Source organism: Equus quagga, chromosome 10 (genome assembly GCF_021613505.1).
Source record: "Equus quagga isolate Etosha38 chromosome 10, UCLA_HA_Equagga_1.0, whole genome shotgun sequence".
Taxonomy (NCBI): Eukaryota; Metazoa; Chordata; class Mammalia; order Perissodactyla; family Equidae; genus Equus; species Equus quagga.
This window is the reverse complement of record NC_060276.1, coordinates 36,121,000-36,145,644: the sequence shown is the minus strand read 5'-3', so window position 1 is coordinate 36,145,644 and position 24,645 is coordinate 36,121,000. Positions and strand designations below refer to the sequence as shown.

At 38.7% G+C, this 24,645-nt stretch overlaps 1 protein-coding gene across 8 annotated transcripts in view; it reads right to left on the bottom strand.

Annotated features, from left to right (window-relative positions):
• Positions 1–24,645, bottom strand: part of ACSL4 (acyl-CoA synthetase long chain family member 4) — an 89,710-nt gene that overhangs the window by 17,155 nt on the left and 47,910 nt on the right. For all 8 annotated transcript variants that reach the window (XM_046673071.1, XM_046673078.1, XM_046673076.1 and 5 more), the window contains 10 exons: positions 24,399–24,576; positions 22,661–22,770; positions 22,402–22,540; positions 18,003–18,153; positions 17,726–17,849; positions 14,469–14,540; positions 7,056–7,195; positions 6,095–6,267; positions 3,999–4,073; positions 1,510–1,701 (listed from right to left, as the gene is read on the bottom strand). In XM_046673071.1, coding sequence (XP_046529027.1) covers positions 1,510–1,701; positions 3,999–4,073; positions 6,095–6,267; positions 7,056–7,195; positions 14,469–14,540; positions 17,726–17,849; positions 18,003–18,153; positions 22,402–22,540; positions 22,661–22,770; positions 24,399–24,576 — 1,354 coding nt within the window. The remainder of the gene's footprint in view (positions 1–1,509; positions 1,702–3,998; positions 4,074–6,094; positions 6,268–7,055; positions 7,196–14,468; positions 14,541–17,725; positions 17,850–18,002; positions 18,154–22,401; positions 22,541–22,660; positions 22,771–24,398; positions 24,577–24,645) is intronic.

Here is a 24,645-nt window from a genome sequence, read left to right as displayed (position 1 = left end):
CCCCTTACTAGCTATGTGATCCTAGGCATGTCAGTTGACCTGTCCAACCCTCAATTTTATCAGGGATAATGATGTCCACCCCATACAGGCATGTACACAATGTCTGGCATATAAAACACAGTCAATAAATGTTAATTCCCCATTTTCCATATTTGATATCATCTTGTTAAAGTGACACTGCTCAGATAATGTGTTGACAGAGAATGGCTCAGCTTAAATAACCATTAGTTTGGCTTACAACCTTTGTGTGAGTGCTGACTTGCCTACACATGGCCTGGGAACCTACTCTACATGCCAACAGAAACAACCTTTGATTCCAATGCAATTAAGGATCAAGAAAAAAAAAGCAAGGGAACCATGTTTCCTGGGAATTTCACCAGCAGATCCAACTTCTAGATGAAGAACTAATTTTCCCAGGAAATCTCTAACTGTATTCAAGTCAGACAAAGGTCCAGAGAGAGATTTAACTGGACCACTAGAGATATGACTGAGGAAATTTTATAGCTCGCAAAGGACCTGACTGGGTCCCAATAGAGTGGTCCCTATCAGCTGGTCAAATTTTTATTTTAACTTCTGCCTGATTAAAGTGAATAGCATAAAGGCCATTTTGGAGTAGCTTTTTGAACTTAAAAGTCTATTTCAGTAGTCTCAATAAGGGCAATGCTGAACCAATTGACATTCTGAGAAGAACAGATTAATGTTAAGGGTTGATATTCTAATTTTCTAAGGTGCAGGGCTAGTAAGAGCCATATAAATGGACGCTAGGGAAAAGAGCGTGTTCACACTGCCTCGGAAGAGGGAGGAGATAGTGAGGAAGGCCTAGAATAGAGTATGTTACAGTAGACGGTTGTACAGAACCATGTGTACTCGATAAAAAAATACTTATCTATCTCCAAACAACTTTTGTTTTCTCATTACCAATCTTCTATTTTCCTGCCCCCCATCCTCCCCACCCCCAATGCTGCTGCTCTTGCTGCTACCAGTTACTAAGATGTAGGCACTGCCCTGTTCTAAACATTTTTGATTTATTTATTTTTTACTAAAGATTGGCACCTGGGCTAACAACTGTTGCCAATCTTTTTTTTTTTTCTGCTTTATCTCCCCAACCCCCACCCCCCTTACACAGCTGTATATCTTAGTTGCAGGTCCTTCTAGTTGTGGGATGTGGGACGCCACCTCAACGTGGACTGACGAGCGGTGCCATGCCCGTGCCCAGGATCCGAACCCTGGGCCGCCGTAGTGGAGCGCGCGAACTTAACCACTTGACCACGGAGCCGGCCCCTAAACATTTTATTTATATCAACTCATTTAATCCTAACAAAAACCCTACCAGATCCATACTGCTGTCCCCGTTTTACAGACGGAGAACTGCAGACATAAGTTAAATAACTTGCCCAAATTTTAAACCAATAGCATCATCAACCCTATTAATGACTCGACCAATATTACCTTTCATATATGTTGAAGTTACAAAAACTAAAGAAAAGCACAAAAAGAGAATACACTGACCTATAATCTGTAAAGATCCATCGGGATGAAATTCTCCAATATCTCCAGTGCAAAACCACCTTTGGCCATTCTCATCCACAGAATAATCCTCTGCTGTTTTCTCTTCATTTTTAAAATATCCCATGGAGATATTCTGTCCACCGATTACGATTTCACCTCTGGGGTTTGGCTTGTCATGAATTGTATAACCGCCTGGAAGTCAATAAGCAAATTAGTTATTGTTCTAAAACAAAATTTACTTGCATTAATTCTCTCGCTCTCTTTTTTTTTTTTGGTGAGGAAGATTTGCTCTGAGGTAACATCTGTTGCCAATCTTCCTCTTTTTTTTTTTCTTGAGGAAGACTGTCACTGAGCTAACATCTGCACCAATCTTCCTCTATTTTGTATGTGGGATGCCAGCACAGCATGGCTTGATGAGTGGTGTAGGTCGGTGCCCGCAATCCAAACCCACAAACCCTGGGCTGCCAAAGTGGAGCGTGCCAGACTTAACCACTCTGCCATGAGGCCAGCCCATACATTAATTCTTAAAGCACCTTTGCTAATATTTTTCTGCTGATCAAATTTTACATCACTTTACAGGAGGCTATTAGTTCATATTTACTCAGATTTATGTGAGGATAGCGGGTGACTATGGTTTCAGGAGGACCAGGGAAGGCTCAATGATAACCACCAACAACCACCACCCATCCCAAACCTTCCCAAGGCCACCACATTTCACACACAGAAAAATCATTAAAGCTTAGGGTTCACAGAGCTCTATTATAATAAAATCACCCCCAAGAAGGGTAATACATGAAGCTGTTAGGAGTAAATTACTAACATGTTGATATCAATGCATTTCAGGTGTTTCCTAAGCAGATTTCAATCAAAGAGAGCAGATATTATGTACCTACCAAAGGCAAGGCCATAAATGAGAGGGAAAGGGAGGCTATGGGAAACAAGAGGGCGATTTTATTTTCTTAACTCTGCCTATGGCCAGTCATGACTTTAAAAGTTAAAACATTGAAATAATTGACAATAACTATTAAAATAATTACTACTACTCCTTATCTATTTATTATTGAATAAAGCTTACCTTAAAGAAAATACACAAAAATCTAAATTCATAAAGTGAGATGTTGATTAGATTTTATGTGGTAAAAGGAGTAAAATCAGAGTTCTTTTAATGTTAGCTGCTCTTATAAACTTAAAACTATTCAATATTTCAGTACAACAAAACCGATTGTATGTAAAACATTAAGCTCATTCCTATTTTATGAAGCAAAGATTCCTTCAGAGCAAGGAATTAACTCCAAATGCATGTCAAAAAGTGGACCTACTCCCCAAAAGTGACATGAAAGCACAATAGTAGAAAATTGGAAAATAAAAATTAAAGGCAAAATTCTCCTTACCAAGTTTTACCTTATACCTTGTTTCTCTGATTCTACAGCCTAATAACCCATCTAATAAAACAATGTTGATGCTGATGCCCAACACATATAGACACCTAATACCTACATTTTCTTCAGATTCTCATTGTAAAATTAGAAAGGCATTATCATGGGAGAAAGAAGGATGACTTATTCCCAAGACATAAACTCTTGTGAAAGCAAGTGGCTTTCAAACGTGGTTTTTAAAAAGACATGGTGTTCTGCACATAGCCCACTGACAATAATGCACATATTAAGAAAGTCACGTAGGAGAAAGACTTTTAGGAACGTCAAGTTTATGTCAGATCAAGCCCATTCATTTTCTGGGGTTTGCACAACCTACAGGATATGTCCTAGGAGGTCACTGACCCTTTAAATTTTCAGTCTATGGCTCCATCCCAAGGTGAATATTCTCTTTTGAAATCTTAAACTTTTTAATTATACTTTCTTTACCTGGCAAGGCTAAGCTGTTAATTGCTTTGCAGTTAATGCATGCGCTTAGTACTTTTCACAGTTTCATCATAGGATGACCAACTGACTTTTGCCTTCGACTGATTCATAAAAAGGATTATCACCAATGTCTGTAAAGCACCAGGCCTCCTCTAAGTGGTCTGCCTTGCAGTTACATATAAAAATTCAATTATACAAATAGCCAGACAGTCAAGAACTAGGAATTTGGTGGGGGTGTGTGTGTGTGTGTGTGTGTGTGCGTGAGAGTAACTGGTCTGGAAAACCTGGCGTTTCATTTGCCAGCCAAATCTCCTCACTAGCAAAGTCGAGCTTCAAAGGGTAAGATATACATCCTTTTTCAAACCCAGGGAGTGCCCTGCTAAGAATTTTTTCCTCTTCACCATCAAGTATTTCCAAGTTTAGAAGCATCATGCCCAGAACCTGGAAATTTTCTTTTCTTCTTGGGAACCTAAAGATGTTATTGAGGACAAAGAAAGCACAGGGAACAAGCAACAGCAAAGACTCACGTGCTACCGCAGGCAAACTAATACTTTAAAGAAAGCAAGTCTTGAGGTTCACAGTGGTTTTGAGCATGTCCAGAATCACTAGTGTTTGTCATAAAATTCTTACCTTCCTGCCAGTCCTTTAGCTTAATTTCGCAGCAAATAAGAGGGGCTCCAACTCTGCCAGTAGTATAGTCAGTAACTATGAGGGAGGACAAGCAACAAAGATTATTAGCATACCACATTTCAGACTTGCACCAATACGAGACCAGGAATAGTGGTGTTAGAGCCAGTCAAAGATGATAAAAGAAGAGGCTGTAGAGAGAGGACTGCAAAGTGTGATCATTTATATTTCAACTTCATTTTAACAGTGCTATCGATCACAAGGTTGTTATCTAATTTTTGTTTCTCATGACTATATTTTAGATAATTAAGTACAAAAAATCTGTTAAAGGAGTAGAGCTGGCTCCACTGTTAGCTACCTAGGATTGTGGTAAGACAGATTTTGATTGGAATTCCTTCTCTACCACTCACTGATAGGCTGTGTAACTTGGACAAGTTACTTAACCTCTCTAAGCCTCTATTTCCTCATCTATTAAATGGAGATAGTAACAGGTCCTACTTGATATAGGGACATGCTGTGAGGATTGAATGGAATGATACGTGGACAGTGCTTAAGACTTCTTGGCACGAACTAAGCATTCAATAAATGCCAGCTGCTTTATCAAACACCATAATGACAACAACGATTGTATTATCCTTTTGTAATCTGTGATTACTGCTAGCAATAATCTAGTATGTATGGACAGCCTATGATGTATTTAGAATTAAATTAAACATGTGAGGAAACCACATAAAGAATAAGGAGACTCTGCCCTCAATGAGCTTACAAATAAAATATCTAGGAATAAATGCATGTGAAACAATTTAGAGAATATTTAAATACTAAATTGCATGGTACCGATGGTGAGCACAATAGTACCTCAGAGACTAGAAAGATCAACATAAAATGAAATCTTTGGGAATGACTTAATTGAAGAGTTGGGCACTAAAAAAATGGCTATGACTCTTAGCAAAAAGGGCATTCTAAGAGATGGGAAGAGAAAATAGAGGTGAGAGCAAGAATGCCTATATAAGAAAGACTGAGAACATGAGCTTGTCAGGAGAGAAGAGCCAGGTATGTACATGCATGGGAGATAATGGAAAACAATGATGGGCAGGTACAATGGTGCCAGATTAAAGATGTGTTGAAAGCTAGGTCACCAGGTAGGAAGCAGTGTTTGAGGTGGATGTGTCTAACTGAAGCATACAGGATCAATCAGAAGTGATATAGTAGAGGCAAGCACAGAAGTTGAAAGGCTGTTACCTCAGAGCAGTGTAAAGTATAAAAGGTGGGATGCCAAAGGCGGTATATGCAGAGGAGGGAGCAATCCAATGAAGGCAAAGAGCGAGCTGATAAAAGTTAAGTAAAAACATTCCGATGAGTTCAAAGCCAATATTCTGAACGACTTTAAGGATGGTAATACCAATGACACAAAGAATTTAGCAATGAAGAGATGGTCTGAGATAATGGCACTGACTTTGGACACAATGTGCTTAAAGCGAAAGAGGAATAAAAAAAATTACTATACCCCAGTGTTTCACAACCTGGGGTTGATTTTCCCCTCAGGGGTATTTGGCAATGTTTGAAGATATGTTTCATTGTCACAGTTAGGGGGAGCAGGTTACTACTAGTATTTGACTGCTAAACATCCTACAATGGGCAAGAGAGCCCTCAACAACAAAGAACTACCTGGTTCAAAATTTGAATAGTGCTCAAGTTGAGAAACCCTACTATAGGTTGTGAAAATAACAGAAGAAAAAGCAAAGAAGAAGTCAGGGCAGGAATGTAGATCCGAGAGGGAGCACAAAAGCGACAATTTATTCCAAGAGTGCTGTTCTCCAAGGAAATGATCATTCAGAGAGAGAAAATTAAAGGACCAGGGTGACAGGATTTTTGAAGACTGACAAGGTGACGTAAATATTTACAGGGCTTACAAATAACGGGCACACATGATACTCTTAATTAAAAGTTTCTAAAACTAAAAATATGTAGGTTTGCATTGAAACTGATACTATTGAAGAGGTATAAAATTACCATTGTTCCCAAAGGTAATGGAAATGGGCTTTGTCTTTATTAGTAGGAAGTGATACAGAATTATTTGCCATATTAAAAATGCTTACCTTCAGTAACTGTCCCAGCACCACATGATTCTGTCAGTCCATAACCCTGACCAATTGGGCAGCAGAAACAGACATTCATGAATCGGTGTGTCTGAGGAGACAGCGGCGCTCCTCCAGACAGCATCATCCGGACATTCCCTCCCAGCAGAGCCTTCACTTTTTTAAACAGTAACCTGAATAAAAGGAGGGATCAATTCTTTTAATACATGCATATATTATTCTTGGCGATACGAATTTATAAACTCTAGGAAAGATTTCTCAACTTTAACTGAACATCTGAACTTCACAACCATGGTGATAATAAAAGGTTAACAAAGCAACAACTAGTAACACCTTGAAAAATGCCAGATAAACTCTTAAAAATGCAAAAAAAAAAAAAAAAACCCATGCAATGTTGGGAAAGTGCTTTGACACACAGCAAAGGAAAGAAAATGAGGATGTCAAAGGAAAAAAAAATTAAAGTTATCTTTGGAACATTTCGTCATCTATCTTATCAACCTTCCAATGAAAAATGCTTCCCCATCTCCATGCCCCAGAAATTAAAATAACTGTTATATTCCTCTTTTACTACACTATTTTATGAATACAATAAATCAGAAAACTTGATGCAGAATAAATCTTGAAAATCAATTTTTTAGTTAGAAATGACACTGTTTTTAAACTGAAGTGTCTTGACTCAAAAGTCTACTTTAGTTTTTCATGAGACCAAATTTTATAATTAAATATTAAATATTTACTCAATTATTAAAATTTGTTAAACTGCCAAGATCGGAGTTCAGCGTCCTCTGCTTGATGGATAAGCAATGAGGCTTAGAGGGGAACAAAAGAGAAAAACCAACCTTATGATCCTGGTGGTGATGCTCAAAGTAAATTAACTTACCATGTACTTACTCATCTTCCAGATGCAAAAATCTGAAAAGATTTACAGGCTCAAACTACAGAGTCTGTAAAATTTACTTACAGATTGCAAAGTGGTGCGTCATATCCCTTTTTGATCTGTTCCAACTTGTAATCATACCCTATCTTGAATAGAGTTTTCTGAATATAGTTCATCTCTTGAACTTTGCTCATAACATTCTTGTAAATTCTATCCATGATTTCCTAAAAGGTAAGCAAAACATTCAATAATCTGAAAAAATTTACACCAACACTGAGACAGTCTTTAGTTGAAGATACCTTATTGACAACATCTTAGGTAAAAGTCTTTAGTGTAATGCACATATTTACTTTATCATATTATTCACTTCACTAACTTGACTTGTTCACTATTTCAAAAAGACTAAGCACAAGTATAGGGGTTTCTGCAGTTCTATACACTAAGCCTATCTAAAATTTTAAACAATGTTAATCAGGGGGGTAAATAATGCATTCACCTCTCACAGAAAGATAATTTTTTTTTAGATTGGCACTTGTGGTAACATCTGTTGCCAATCTTTTTTTTTTCCTCTTCTCCCCAAAGCCCCTAGTGCATAGTTGTATATACTAGTTGCAGGTCCTTCTAGTTGTGCTATATGGGACACCGCCTCAGCATGGCTTGATGACCAACACTAGGTGCACACCCAGGATCCAAACCGGTGAAACCCTGGGCTGCTGAAGCGCAGTGTGCAAACTTAACCACTTGGCCATGGGGCCGGCCCCAAGACAATTTTTTTTTTTTATTATTTTCTTTCAAATACATTCACCTACTCTCAAACAGTATCGAAATACCCAACTGTGTTGAATCTAATCCTGATTTTTTTCTCTTTATCTACCTTGTGACTCCATACAGCATGGCAGAAAGCGTTACAGCTTCTTAAGATTCTTATGTCACTGTAATTTAGGCATTTCTATCCATTTTAATAGAAGCTAAGATAACAAAAAAGAATAGGATTTTTGCTCAAAGCTCTTTGAAAATCCAGAAGTAGGATGAGCTTTGGGATAAACTGACTCCCAAGCTAATATACCCAAAACAGAAAACAAAACAAAAAACCCAGACTATCATTAAATGATGTTTTCTTGAAATTATTTAGCACAAATTAACAAGAATTATTGCATAAGCACACCTATTTACAAATACCTAGTTTTAAATATTTAAAATAGCAATTAAAGTAAATTCAGTTGCGCTACAATGAAAAACTTCATGGACGGCTCTTTCGATATTCGAATAGAGCCATTGACAAACGAGGACAGCAGAACCATCCCTTGCATCATGCTAAGTGAGCTAAGTCAGACAGAGAAAGACAAACACTGTATGATCTCACGTATATGTAGAACCTAAAAAAGCCAAACTCATAGCAACAGAGAGTAGACTGGTGGTTGCCAAGGGCTGGGGCGGGTGGGGGAATGGGGAGATGTTGGTCAAAGAGTAGAAACTTCCAGTTGGAAGATGAATAAGTTCTGGGGAACTAATGTACAACATGGTGACTATAGTTAACAAGACTATATTATATACTTGGAAGTTGCTACAGAAGTAGATCTTAAATGTTCTCACCACACACACATACATAAACGGTGACCATGTGAGGTGATGGATGTAACTAATCTTATTGTGGTAATCATTTCATAATACATACATATATCAAATCATCATGTTGTACATCTTGAACTTACACAATGTTATATGTCAATTATATCTCAATAAAGCTGGGGGGAGGAGAGGAAGGCCACTACTGCATTCAAGCATGGTCCAATGTTGTTTTCTCCACTTCCACAAAAGGAATCACTATCATATAACTGAAATATTTGTCTTGATCTGTGACTGAGGAACCCCAAAAGTTTCCTAAAAGGGCTTTAACACCCTATAACTATCCCTCTTAAAAAAGTGTATGGGATGTTGAGTGGACAAAAAAGCATGAGAGTGAGACAGATGTGTAAGAACCACTTTCAGTGCTCCTTCCAACACTAGATCTCAACCACAGGCACAGACAGGCCTCAATGAGTAAGGAACACAATACAGTTATGACAAGTTGGCAGGATTTATTGCTAGCACATTAAGTCACCATTTATTGCAACCTAATATTACATGATGTTCAATTGACTCACTGCTTATAAGTAGTGATTTATTGTGAATTCTCACACTGTGAGTATTACAATACTAAATGGATCTTTTATACTGACTCCAGAAAAGAACAAACTCAGAAAATAGAATCTGGCAAAAGCAATTGCCAATAAAAAGGTTTTTTTAAAGGCCTATTTACAGAGGAATGGGAGGAGCTAAGGAAACCAACAAGGCTGAGGGAAGCATCAATGGACTAGTGACATGGGAGATCATTTACTATCCCTAGGCCTGAAGAAGTAAGAGGAGAGAAGTGTTATTGGAACCTGGATTGAGAACTGCAGCCATGGGAAAGATCTGCTTACAGCCAACGGGAAAGAGACTGTCCGATGAGTGCCTGACAACTGCCAAAAAAAAAAAAAAAATCGCAGGCCAGCAGGGAAGGAGCAAAGGCAGTAAGTATACAGACCTCTCTCTCTCTTCCCGTCCTCTGATCTCATGAGTGCCAACAATTGGCTGAACTCAACCAGAAACCAAAAGGCAAACAAACCCTGGTAATTCATCCACAGAAGTTAGCCTTCCAAGACACAAAGTAAAGAAGAATGGACAATGGACAATTAGAGGATACACAGCAGATCAGCTAACTCCTTTTTATCCTTCAGGCCCAAATTCAGACATTACTTCCTAGACTCCTGGACCTTTCCCCCTCCCTAACTATGTGCTCTGATACAGTTTACTAGGGACTCCTGTACACTGGGTAATAAAGCCAACATGTTGATTCTCCGAACAAAACAACAAAAACAATCCTAAAAAGACAGCCACAGTGGTTAACAAGGCTGGTATCAGAGAGGTAGAGTTCAAGCTTTGACTCCAGCACCTATGGGCTGTGTGACCTTGGGCAAGCTTTTTTCTTTATAAAATAGGGATAACAGGACCCACCTAGCAGATTCTTGGGAAGGAATAAGTGAGATAATCCATCCTAAAGCACTTAGCACAGTGCCTGGAACATAGTAAGTACAGGCATACCTCGTTTTACTGTGCTTTGCTTTACTGCACTCCGCAGATATTGTATTTCTTACAAATTGAAGGTTTGTGGCAAGTCTATTGGCACCATTTTTCCAACAGCATTTGCTCATTTCCTATCTCTGTGTCACATTTTGGTAATTCTCCCAATATTTCAAACTTTCTCATTATTGTTATATTTGTTGTAATGACCTGTGATCAGTCACCTTTTTGGGGGGGTGTGTGTGTGTGAGGAAGATTGGCCCTGAGCTAACATCTCTTGCCAATCTTCCTCTTTTTGCTTGAGGAATATTGTCGCTGAGCTAACATCTGTGCCAATCCTCCTCTATTTTATGTGGGATGCTGCCACCGCATGGCTTGACAAGTGGTGCCAGGTCCATGCCCAGGAGCCGAACGTGTGAACTCCAGGCTCCAGAAGAGGAGTGCAGGAACTTAACCACAACATCACTGGGCCGGCCTCTGTGATCAGTCATCTTTGATGTCACTATTACAATTGTTTTGGGATGCCACAAACCAAGCCCATTTAAGATGGCAAACTTAACCAATAAATGTTGCATGTGTTCAGACTGTTCTACCAACTGGCTGTTCCTCCATCTCTCTCCCTCTCCTGAGGCTCCCTATTCCCTGACACATAACAATATTGAAATAAGAGCAATTAATAACCCTACAATGGCTTCCAAGTGTTTCAGTAAAAGGAAGAGTTGCACATCTCTCACTTTAAATCAAAAGCTAGAAATGATTAAGCCTAGTGAGGAAGGCATTGTGAATGCAAAGGAAACATAATTGAAGGAAATTAAAAGTGCTATTCTAGTGAACACATGAATGATGAGAAAGTGAAACAGCCTTATTGCTGACATGGAGAAAGTTTTAGGGGTCTGGATAGAAGATCAAACCAGCCACGACATTCCCTTAAGCCAAAGCCTAATCCAGAGCAAGGCCCTAACTCTCGTCAATTCTGTGAAGACTAAGAGAGGTGAGGACGCTTCAGAAGAAAAGTTTGAAGCTAACAGAGGTTGGTTCATGAGATTTTAGGAAAGAAGCCGCGTCCATAACACAAAAGTGCAAGGTGAAGCAGCAAGTGCTGATCCAGAAGCTGCAGCAGGTCATCCAGAAGATCCAGCTCAGATCATTAATGAAGACAGCTACACTAAACAACAGATTTTCAATGCAGACAAACAGTCATATATTGGAAGAAGATGCTATCCAGGACTTTCATAGCTAGAGAGGATAAGCCAATGCCTGGCTTCAAAGCTTCAAAGGACAGGCTGACTCTTGTCAGGCAGCTGGTGACTTTAAGTTGAAGCCAATGCTCATTTACCACTCCAAAAATCCTAGGGTCCTTAAGAATTTATGCTAAATCTACTCTACCTGTGCTTTATAAATGGAACAAGAAAGCCTGGATGACAGCACATCTGTTTACAACATTGTTTACTGAATATTTTAAGCCTATTGTTGAGACTTACTCCTCAGGAAAAAAAATTTATTTCAAACTATCACTGCTCATTGACAATGCACCTGGTCACCCAAGAGCTCTGATGGAGATGTACAATGAAATTAATGTTGTTTTCATGCCTGCTTGAAACTTGAACTGAACACAACACACATTCTGCAGTCCATGGATCAAGGAATCGTTTTGAGTTTGAAGTCTTACTATTTAAGAAACACATTTCATAAGTCTGTAGCTGCCACAGATACTGATTCCTCTGATGGATCTGGGCAAAGTAAATTGAAAATCTTTTGGAAAATACTCACCACTCTAGATGCCACTAAGAACATTTGTGAGCCAGCCCTGGTGGCCTAGCGGTTAAAGTTCAGAGCACTCCACTTCGGCGGCCTGGGTTTGGTTCCCGGGCACGGAACCACACCACTTGTCTGTCAGTAGCCATGCTGTGGTGGCAGCTCACATAAAAGAACTAGAAAGACTTACAACTAGAATATACAACTGTGTACTGGGGCTTTGGGAAGGGACAAAAAAAGGAAGATTGGCAACAGATGTTAGCTCAGAGTGAATCTTTCCCAGTAAAAGAACATTCATGATGCATAGGAAGAGGTCAAAATATCAACATTCACAGGAGTTTCAAAGAAGTTGATTCCAACCCTCATGGATGACTTTGAGGGGCTCAAGACTTCAGTGGAGGAAGTAACTGCAGATGTGGTGGAAACAGCAAGAGAACTAGAATTAGAAGTGGAGCCCGAAGTTGTGACTGAATTCCTGCAATCTCATGATAAAACTTTAATGGATGAGGAGCTGCTTTTTATGGACGAGCAAAGAAAGTGGTTTCTTGAGATGGAATCTACTCCTGGTGAAGATGTTGTGAAGATTGTTGAAATGATGACAAAGGATTTAGAATATTACATAAACTTAGTTGATAAAGCAGTGGAAGAGTTTGAGAGGCTTGACTCCAATTTCAAAGGAAGTCCTATTGTGGGTAAAATGCTATCAAACAGTATCACATACTCCAGAGAAATCATTGATGAAAGGAAGAGTCAATCAATGCAGCTGACTTCATTGCTGTCTTATTTTAAGAAATTGCCACAGCCACCCCAACCTTCAGCAACCAGCAGCCATCAGCATCGAGGCAAGACCCTCCACCAGCAAAAAGATTATGACTCAATGAAGGCTCAGATGATGGGTAACATTTTTCAGCAGTAAAACATTTTTTAATTGAGGTATACACATTTTTTTTTAGACATAATGCTATTCTATTGCACACTTAATAGACTACACTATAGTGTAAACCTAACTTTTATATGCACTGAGAAACCAAAAAATTCCTGTGACTTGCTTTATGGCAAGATTCGCTTTATTGCAGTGGTCTGGAACTGAACCCACAATATCTCTGGGGTATATCTGTACTATGCTACCTATTATTAGCATCATTTTATTATGCTTTCCATCAGAAGCCTCTCTTTTCAGTTTGCAAACTTGCTGAATTCTATAGCACCCCTAAATAAAAAGGCAAAGGCTACTCTGACTTAGTCTAATTCTTTGGTTATTTGGTAATTTTGTAATTAGAAGCTAAAAGTAACCACAGAGCATCTTCCATCTGCAATTCTCAGAAAAATGTGAACTGAATACTTCATTATCTAATCTCAGACTTTCCATGTGCAAAAAGAATTCTGTGAAAGATACTGGGATAAGATTCGAAGTCTGGTCATAATACAAGCAGTAGTGATATACACTCCCGCTGGGGTTTCTGAAGCCTGAAAGTGCTAGAATATATTTGACTATACAAGTTTAAAACATGGCACTAAATATTTTAGAATGTATCATTACAAGGGTATAAAATGTAACATCTTGTTTTTGTAAAAGACAGTATTTCACAAAAGGGTTTTGAATACCTAGAATTAAGCCTTTTTTCCTTTGGGAGCTCTCTCAAATGACAGTTTTCTTAATCACCATAAGAGAGTCAGGAGGCTTGGATTCTAGACTCAGCTCTGTCACTAACCAGCTCCAAAACCCTGGATAGGCTGGCTCAGCTCTCTAGGATGATAGCCTAGGTGTCCTCATTTTTTAAATTCAGTGATTAAACAAAATGATCTTTACAGGATATTCTACCTTTAAAATATTATGACCAATTCTTGCATTAAGTAATTTGAACTAGGTGATTTTCTTTTTTAATTTTTTTTAAGATTGGCACCTGAGCTACCATCTGTTGCCAATCTTCTTTTTTTTCCCCTCTTTCTTTCTCCCCAAATCCCACCAGTACATAGTTATATATTCTGGTTGTGGGTCCTTCAGGTTGTGCTATGTGGGATGCCACCTCAGCAGGGCTTGATGAGTGGTACTAGGTCCAAACCCAGGATCCAAACCGGCGAAATCCTGGGCCACTGAAGCCGAGCACGTAAACTTAACCACTTGGCCACAGGGCCAGCCCCTGAACTAGATGACTTTTATCATCTAATTTTCAAGTATCAGCAAACACTAATAGGCACACATTTCAGAAATCTGCCATTTCATCTTTCTCAACACTTATCTAAGGCTTGAAGGAACACATTGGCCATAATTTCATCAAAGTAAATTTTTTTTTTTTTAAGATTGGCCCTGAGCTAACATCTGTTACCAATCTTTTTTTTTCCTTCTTCCTCTTCTCGCCAAAGGCCCCCAGTACATAATTGCATATCTTAGTTGCGGGTCCTTCTAGTTGTGGCGTGTGGGACGCCACCTCAGCGTGGCTTGATGAGCAGTGCCATGTCCGCACCCAGGATCTGAACCAGTGCAACCCTGAGCTGCCAAAGTGGAGCACGCGAACTCAATCACTTGGCCACGGGCTGGCCACAATAAAATTATTTTAAAATGGACACAAATATCTAAGAGCATTAGTTTTTAAAAAGTTCAAGGCCACGCAGTTAATGACATTTATACTCTGTACTCACCGGAACAGCGGCCATGAGTGTAGGCTTCAGTACAGTGCAGTCTCCTTTGCTTCCTTTTTTAATTTTGCTGGACTACATTTTGTAAAAAAAAGTAAATAGGATCAGGGAAACCAAACTTAGCAAAAATTGCTATAAGTCAATTAACAATAACAAAGACAGAAATTTACACGTGGAATGTGATCTACTGCTCTGCTATCTGTTACAACTATCATAGCCTATAAGTCTGAAGGGTAACTGCTTTAGTGCTTTGCCCTAAAGAATGTTTCTTCCAGCACATTTAAGCCTTCCTTAGAGGAGAAACTCTGATCCAGAATAAAGGAGAATAAAGGAGAATGGGATATTTTGGTAAATTGAGCATTCTTATTAATAACATATCAAACATAGCACAGACCATCCATTAAAAAAAAAAAGAAAGAAAATCCTCAACGAAGGTAGATTGAACAGTGAAACAAAACTGAAGATAATTTTAACTTTTGCTGATTAGCCAAAAGCCAAAGGCACACCTCAAAGTCACCACTATGACTGTCAATTAACATCACATAGAAATACTAACTGGATAACATTTTGATTGATAGAACACTGAAGACACTGCCAGGTGACCATGTGGGGATACGCACATATATACATAAACGTGTATATATTTCTTCTTCCTTTCTTTCTTATATGCATAAGTGCTACTCGGGATTTCACATGTCAGACCAGTAGGTAGAAAAATTGATAAAGTCGCTCACTGAAAAAGGTAGATAAAAATAAGAATCTGCTACAATGCAGTTCATTAGTCTGTAAGTTCAGATGTATCACGTGCTAGCCTTGGCTAACACAGGCAAGAAGAAACTCAACCTTAAGAAGCAGTGTGATCCACCAGAACCACCAGCAATGTCACAGAGAAGATTCTGCTGGGAGAACTCAATTGCTTTTATTCTACTTTTTTTAAAGATGGATAAAGGAAATAAAATAACTCCTTGTGCTTTATGTATGTGCATGTGTGTGCACATTTGCAAGTGGAAACCTACACCTGCACATGCACACTGCACACCGGGGAGGGCTGCTCTGCAGAGAGAAAGATGGGCTCCTATGTCCTTCAAGTCGGAGCTGCCCTCCACGTGCTGCTGACCACGTTTTGCTATAGAAAGTGGTTCCAGGGTAGCAGCAGCCACAAGGAGCCCTTACTTGCTTTCTTTATTATTCTTACTAATATTTCAGTTCTTGTCTTTATTATGATCACACTAACTCTAGTTATGACAACATCGGTATCATCTGCTGACTTCCAGTGTGGTGCCCCTGGTTTTTCCCCCCTTTTTCTGATTTCTTATATGAGGGAAATTCCTGGGGTTTGGATTCCTACTCAGATCGAGACTCTTTTTATAATAAAGTTTATTAAAAAGGTAGGTGTGAATGTCCCTGACAGTTTTGTAACAGGCTTCTAATGTACTACTTGGCCTAAGAGACGGCACGAATAAAGTCAGACCAGCAAGAGACTCCAACTGCCCCTTCCGCACACTGAGGCTATTGTTTTCAGAAAGGCAGTGAAAGCAAGCATTGCCAGTCTGTGGCTGCTGAACTTCCCCAAGAGGCGAAAAAAATCACACTCAAAGCTCACTGAAAGATTTTTCACATGTTGAGAACATCTCTAAACATAAGAAAAACCCAGTACATTGCATCAAAATGTAATCATCGCAGATTTTTCTAAAAATTGTTCTATAATTTAAGCCTCAGTCTTATTCATAGGTCTATTTTGACTTTACTAGAGCAAGTCCTGTTTATTAGTTTATTTGACAGTTTACTTATTCTCTGCATTACTATGCTAGCAGATTTTAAATATCAACTTTTAGCTGAGTGGTATGGTTAAATACAGCAGCTCTCCATCTGACAAACAGGTTGTGCTCCTGCAAGTACAGGTAGATAGCTGACTAGAACACAAAATATTTTCTCATAGAAAAGCCACTTAAAAAGCTGGTTGGATTATCCTCGGGGACGATAAAGGGACACACAGGACATTCTGGGGTACAGGAAATGTTCCTTTTTTCTTGATCCAGATGATGATCATAGAAGTCTATACATGCATGTGTTTATCAAATTTCGTCAACCAGTATACTTGAGCTTTGTGAACTTTAAGTTATATACCCCAAAACAAAAGATGGTTGGAATCTCAAATAAATCCAAAAATATCTACTTAACATTTTTATCTTAATATTATACAACCTACCTAACCTCTCTCTAAAATGATAGTTCTATAAAAACAGAAAAAGTATTACAATTTCTAACTATAAGCACCAAGGGCACATCTTTTTACCAAATGCATGCTCCATCAAGCCTCTCAAATAAAAGGTAGGATCGCGTGGGGTTCTGAAAAATAACAGCTGGCCCTCCAGTGATCGGCGTGGCAGAAGCCACACAGAGAGTGAAGTCATTCCTACCTAGACTCAGTTTCTTTGAGCATTCTCAACCCCACAGCTGCCTTAGAAGCTCTTTTGTCCCAACCTCTGGCTGAAGCTTTTCTATAACAACCATTCCAAAGAAGAATTTAAACAGAACTGTCGACGGTACGTATTAGATGTGCAATTTTGAATGGGCTTAAAATACATGAGTTACCCTACCCATTGTTGGGCTTCCTGCTATGAAGAACAGGGAGAAGGGACTGAACCCTGACTCGGTGGAAAGCTGAGGGCTGCCTTTGGACATGCTGCAGTGCTATGCAATAGAACTTCCTGCAATGATGGAAATGTTTGGTATCTGTGTTGTCTAATATGGTAGCCACTAGTCACACGTAGCTACTGAGAACTGGAAATGTGACTAGAGCAACTGAAAAACAGAATTTTTCTTATTTAATTTTAATTAATCCGAATTTCAATACATGGCTAGTAGCTACTGTATTGGACGGCACAGCTCTAAAGAAAACTCACAGCAAAACTGGGCCAAAATTGTACCGCCACATCTCCCAAAAAACCCACCAATGTTTGTGGATACCATATCAAAAAGGCTCAGTGTATTTATATTCTCTATTCTCTATCCTAGCTCTGCAAAATAAAAACCTAATAGAGAAATATAAGATAAAAGTAATTATTAATGCCAAAATAATGTGAAAATACGTAGATAAATCAATGCTAACAAATCCACAAGGTTATTTACTACAGCTACATTTTGAAGTCAAGGAAAAACTTTTAGCTGAATTAAAATATCTCATGTTTTAGTAACACGTTCTCAGTCAAACACTGTAACTTTATATGATCATGCCAATATACTGAAAAGCTTGTCACCTGGTCAGAGAGAGTAAGTGGAGAAGAATATCCAATCCTACAGCCATAGGTAAAGCAAGATATCTCTGCGGTCAATTCTAGTACGTGAGCCAAAGGCAAGTAGCCAATGTATGTGTCCTTTGGTCTAAAACAAAATCAGAGAAACATTTTAGTCATTCTTAAAAAGGCAATGTAAATTACAAATGTGAATAACCTTATCATTTTAATATAGATTGAGTTTAGAGAATGGCAAGCATGTTCTAATTTCTAAGAAGAAAGTTGAATAATCTCCTCTTACCCCAGCCCGGGAATTCTCTCACACTGGCCTGTCATGCCAGCTATCAAATTGCTGTGATGCATCATCACTCCCTTGGGGCGGCCAGTGGAGCCACTGGTGTACATGACGATAGCCATGTCCGAAGGCGCTGGTCTATTTGGAGGAACGCTCGCTAAATGAATGAAAAAGCACATTTTCCTCAGTCTGAAAGTTAAATTGCTAAACAAAGAGATGATATTCAGATTTTTGCATAATGATAGACGACTGAAAACAAATGGTCTATTGATAATCAAAAGAAAAGCAGTTATCAAATTCTAGTTAAATGCAGTCAGAATTTCAAACTCAATTTGGCCCGTTTTCTGGATGTGTAGCCTAATCCCTGTCTGCTCGTGCGTCTCCACAGTGTTGTACACAGAGCAGTATTGTGGGAGGATTTCCAGGACGTTGGAAAATCAGGAAGATGAGAGGATCGTGTGTAAGCCTCTCAGGCCTCAGTGTTCTCCTCTCTAAAATGAGTCAGTTGGACTAGATTGTGGTTCTTGACCACTGGTGAGCATGAGAATCACCTGCAGAGCTTAAATAAAATACTGTGTCTGGATCCTAGTTCTGAAATCTCTGATTCTCTATGTCTGGGATGGATCAAAGGCTCCACAAGTGACTCTCATACACACCCCTGATCGAAAACCACTGGACTTGATTTTTGCAAAGTTTTTACAAAATCATTTTATTTTAAAATAATTCAATCATGGACATTGAATTAGATAACCATTATACACGAACATATTATTTTAAGATTAGATTCCAAGTAGCAAGTAAAATCCAAAGGACATCAAACCAAAATTACCTTTTCTACTGTTTTGACTGTCCTGAAATCGACATAGGAAATCACTTTTTTCAGAGTACAGTTAGATAAAATTATAGCAAAACATCCTTCCTCTCCCTCTCTCTGCTACCCACACACTCTCTCTCTCTCTCTCTCTCGCTCTCACTCCTTGCACTTGGAATACTTGTTATGTATCTGGCTTGAGGATTCTTTGGGGTCTTCCAGATTTAGTGCTTCTTCCCCTATCTGCATCAGAGCATACTTTGATTCTTTTTAGTCAAAATTAGACAGAAATTTTAGGATACCAAGAGACAGAGACCATGTAGAGGGGTTTACATACCTTTCATTCCCTATCAAAGGTAATACCTAAATGGTATCTAGACTTCACTTCTTCTAGCCCACTGTCTGAAGGTAGGAAAGTTTGATCTTAAAGGCCCTGAGCCCCAGTGCTGTCTTGGCTCACGGAATGATTGGGGGAGGAAAATAGAGAGGTCTTACCATTAGACTATACTCAGCCATCTTGAGCAGGGGTTGGCAGACATTTTTTTGCAAAGATATTTTCCAGAGAGTAAATCCTTTAGGCTTTAAGAGATATATGGTCTCTGTCAAAATTACCCAACTTTGCTGTTGCAGAGTGAAAGGAGCCAGAGACAACTGCTAAACAAACAGGTGTGACTGTGTTCCAATCCAACTTTATTTAGAGAAACAGACAACCTGTGGGCTAGAGGCAATGCTTCTCGAACTATCTGTTGTGAGGACCTTTTTTTCCCCTATTAATTTATGGATGGATGCTTTTGTAAAATAAAGTAAAAATGAATTACTGGAAAAACTAAATGAAAAAGACGTAACATATGAGCTTAAAGTTTTTAGATTAAACAGACAACAAATTACATTTCAATAAATATAATTAGAACAGTCATACATAGGGAACAAGAAAAGAAGTAGAAAAACTGCAAATGTTGTTACTTGAAAGTATCTTCTAGCCTATTAATAGACAATTGCTACTACAGACATAACTTGTTTGTCATTTCACAATACTAACTAAACAAACAGTTGAGTGAAATTACAACGCCCCATTTATTAAGTGCCTATATGTGCTCTAAACAAACACTGTGTATGTCAATATTTAAAATTTTTAATGTGACATAAATTTGCTTCTTGCTGTTAATTTATCTCATCTCGGTAGGACAGACAACAGTGCTACTTACAAGAGATAATGTGTATACAAACCGTTCCTATGTTTTCTTAAATAGCTTTATTGAGATATAATTGACATACAAAAAAACTACTCATATTTAATGTATACAATTTGATGATTTGAACATATGCAAACAGCTGTGATACCATCACCACGATCAGGGTAAATAGACATATCCAGCACCTCCTGAGTTTCCTTGTGTCCCTTTGTTATTATTGTGGTTGTTGTTGACTTGATCATTAAGGTGGCTTCAACTCTAAAATTCTAACACACTAAGTTTTAAACAGCACACTGGGGCTTCCACTTCAAGACAGCGTCACCGTGCTAATCTAGTAACCTCCTTTCCTTCCCAGAATATACCAAAATGGATAGAATCCACAGATATATTATCAGAATTGAATAAAAGTTTAACAAGATTGTTGGATTTCAAAAAATCAGTTTATATTCCAGACGATACTATAATGGTGAATACGTGTCATCACACATTTGTCCAAACTCATAGAATGTACAAACCAACAGTGATTCCTAATGTTAACTACACACTTTGAGTGATTATGATGTGTCAGTGTAGGTTCATCAATTGTAACAAAGGGACCACTCTGGTGGGGGATGTTGATAGTGGGGGAGGCAGTGTGTGCATAGGGGCAGTGGGTATATGGGAAATCTCCATACCTTCCCCGCAATTTTGCTGTGAATCTAAAATTGCTCTACAAAATAAACTGTTTTTTTAAAAAATCAGTTTACAAAAATGAATTACATTTTTATATGGCAGTTAAAATAGAAGTTTTAAACAGTGTGATTTACCACTGAAATAACCAAAGATAAAGTTATGCTTAAATTGGATAATACTAATGTTCCTTAAAGATATCTATTGTCACAAGTTTATACACCAAGCAAATAGGAACTGCATCCTTCCTCTGATGACTAAATCAGCAGCAGCAGTAGACTATGTTAAGCTCTTTTCAGTCTAAGCATCCGGTGTGACAATTCACTTCGTAACAATTGTCTACAAAGGGAAAGTATCACAAAAAATATATGTGTCTTATCCAGTGTAGAGACGAGTGGAACTAGGTGAGATATGTGGTCTACCAAGCTATTGCTCACACAAAATTATGAGGACCAACACTCCCACAGTTTTGCATCCTTCGGTGAACCAGCAGAATTGGAAAAAGATCCCTATCGATCAGGACTTCCTAGTCAAGTTTACCCCAGTCTTGCAGGGTCAACCTGGTGTTGAAAGACAATTTTGCATGAGTCTCAAGTTTTTGCACATCTTGTGAACAGAGGGACTGACTTTGTTCTGGACTATCTTTTCAAGGTTGTTTGCACAGTCAACAGCCTTGGAAGACAAAGATAATGTAGCAGGCATGCTTACTGTGCAGTACAATAAAGATCATCTCTCTCTCCAGGGCAAAGGGCAGGCATGCTTATTGACCATTAAGAAAGATTCAGATTCCCTAAACTCAGAGTTCCTCTCCTATAACACAACGCACTGTGTGCAGGTGTCATCTAAGCCTCTTTGCATTGCCCTGTAGAAACTGGGGTGTAGGGAAGCAACACAAATGCTCATACTCTGGCTAGGGCCATTGTTGTGAGTAAAAGACTGTCCTTCACCTCTGAACCAGGAGTCTTGTGTCTCCAAGAAACTGTGGCAGGCTCACTTGTTTGCTTGCAAGTAGGGTAAAATTTCAGCCTCTTCGCCATTCTCACACAGGGTAGAGAGCTATAATCTACCCCTGTTATTGCTACATGTGTTCAGTCTCTAATGGTCAAACATTCAGAAGCTAAACAGAGCTTCAAGCTACATCTCCTCCTGCCAAGATGAAATCTTCCTCATCTAGTAGAATATTGTGACCTTCACATTAAACATGAGAAAAAAATTATTTAAATGGAATAAATACCTGTCCTGATGACCAACAGACATTTTGCTACAAGGCACATTTACTTGTTTCAAATGAAATACCAACTACCACCTCAGTGGTAGAATAAATTCTAGCATGAATCTTGGCAAACAGCTTTGCATCCTCTGAGACATCATTAAGATCACTAGTATTTAGCATTAAAAAAAATAGTTTACTGAATGGAAGGCCTGAGATCTTTTCCTTCTGTGAGGTCCAAATTAGAAGATTATAGTAGGTTACCTGAAAAAAGAAAATCTGGCAGCAACTGCCATCAAGTCTGAGCCACTGAGTACATCTCTACTATTTAGTGAATTTTAAAAGAGAAGAGAAAGCGAGGGAAAACCTTAATCATATATGGTCTTGATAGTTTTCAAACATTTTTAAACTTTTTTAAATCAAAGAACGTCAAAGTCTTCCCTCACATCACTTCTTTTCCTAACCTACTGAAATAACAACCCTTGAATAGATGAATCAATTTGTTTTAACTGCCCTACTTACAGTTTTCTGGCTTGGATCCCAACTCTTCCACTGATTGCATGCTGTGAATCTCAAATCCTTCAGGGTATTCTGCTTTATTGATAGTCTTGTTGTCCACATAAATGATATGTTTAACATAACTGACATCTAACAACGCATCCTATTGAGCAGAAAGAAAATCCAGCTATTATATATGGGCCTGCAATAAACTCAATTATTGAACATTTTCCTGTCCTGGCAGATAACAGTACCACGAATAAAAAGAAAATTTCATATTTACCTTAAGTTTACTTTCCAGAAGTTCAACACTAGTAATCAGATAGGTAGCCTCAGATTCATTTAACCCATGAACTACAGCATCTTTGCCAAGTGTGGCATATAAAGTCACAACTACATAATAAAAAAGAGACAAAAGTCAAATGGCAACCATTCATTAGATAGATTATTTAAGTCAGTCTTAAAGGATAGGTACACTCACAGATGCAAAGACATTTTATAATTGGATTTCATAGCCTCCGCTATTACCCTTCAACCTTGCCTCAAACTTCCTGGTAGCCCAAAATTTTTCTTACAAATTCTCAGGATTCTAACTTTCTAAACCTGAAGAAACCTAGAAATACTGGCAGTGCCACAACTGGCCAAAAATTAGTCAATTAAGATTCTCAAGGCCAATAGGTTCCGGCTGAACTCTCAATTCAGGCCAGAGCTGTCTCAGCTAGGCCACCCCTGTGACACACACTTTCATTGGTCACAGCACCAAAGAAGCGACAGGACCTTGGTAATCCTCAAATTCTGAGGATCTCAAGTCAGATCAGCCATGAATCACGTTCTTACTCCTTCCAAGAAGCTTTTTTAGCGGGTCCAATGTCCAAGCTGATTGGTGACCTCCAAGTCGTAACTGGAGGAGCCAAGAAGATCTACTCTCTAGGAGCTACCAGACAAAGAAAATATAAACTGAAACCGAGATCAGTTAGAATCAAAAGACAATTGCTAAACTTAGATCAGACTTGGAAATTCAGTTCTAGGCTGGTAACCAAAAGAGCAACAAGGTTAAGAACAGCCACTTTTTACGAGCTGTTGATTGTTGAAGTTGGGCAAAGGGTTCACAGGGGAGCATTTTCATATTATCCATTTGTTGTTTGAGATGCAAACTCTTGATTGCTATACTACACCTACAATGGTCTATTTCATTCAGCAAAGCAGTGAGTGCTTAGTACGTGACAGGCACTGTTCTGAACTGTTAATTTTTAAAAATCATTTCCTGTACAATGGCAAAAACAAATGCTAAAGAGTCAGAAATACACCCAATTTTACTTTCTGGCCAACATATCTAATGCCAGTTCAAGCTGTCATGGGCTTATTTCACATGTAAAATGAAATAAGTCAAATAAGAAGCCTCGAAGTGAAGCAATGAATTACAATTATCCTAAGCAATGATTTTGTTGTTGTTTTAATCATTTTTTTTCAAGGAAGATTAGCCCTGAGCTAACTGCTGCCAATCCTTCTCTTTTTGCTGAGGAAGACTGGCCCTGAGCTAACATCTGTGCCCATCTTCCTCTACTTTATACGTGGGACGCCTACCACAGCATGGCTTTTGCCAAGCGGTGCTGTGTCCGCACCCGGGATCCGAACTGGCGAACCCCAGGCCACAGAGAAGTGGAATGTGCGAACATAACCGCTGTACCACCGGGCCGGCCCGTTTTAATCATTTTTTGTGTTACTTCCTAAAAAATACCCCCAAACCCCAAATCTTTCAGGTACGATTAACTTCCAGTTGAAAAGTAAAATTCTAAATTCTATCCATTAAGCTGCCAATTCTCACACCAGCTCTTAGAAATTACTATCTTTAACAGGAGTTATCAGATGTCTTTTAACTACAACATTACATATCGTTCTATGGACATTATTTAGGCACACAAGTGACTAAAGAACACCTACTTTGAAAACTAGAGGATTTCAGGACAATTTCACATGTAAGCAAAGCCCTCCCTCCCCCTCAAAAACCACAAAGCACTTACGAGGAAAGTTGTACTTAAAGCAGGTCTGCGCCGCAATCATCCACTCGGCCCTGGTCTCACAGAAAATGGCAATAGTGCTCTTTGGTTTTAGTCCCAATGCAGTGAGTCCACTACCAAAGTTATTCACTCTCTGGTTCACTTCGAGATAGTTCATCCATTTATAATTCCCAAGAATCAACTGTTAAAGTGAGACAGTCTCTAATATTAGTATATTTAGTCAACAAGCAATTAAAACACCATTCAAAGT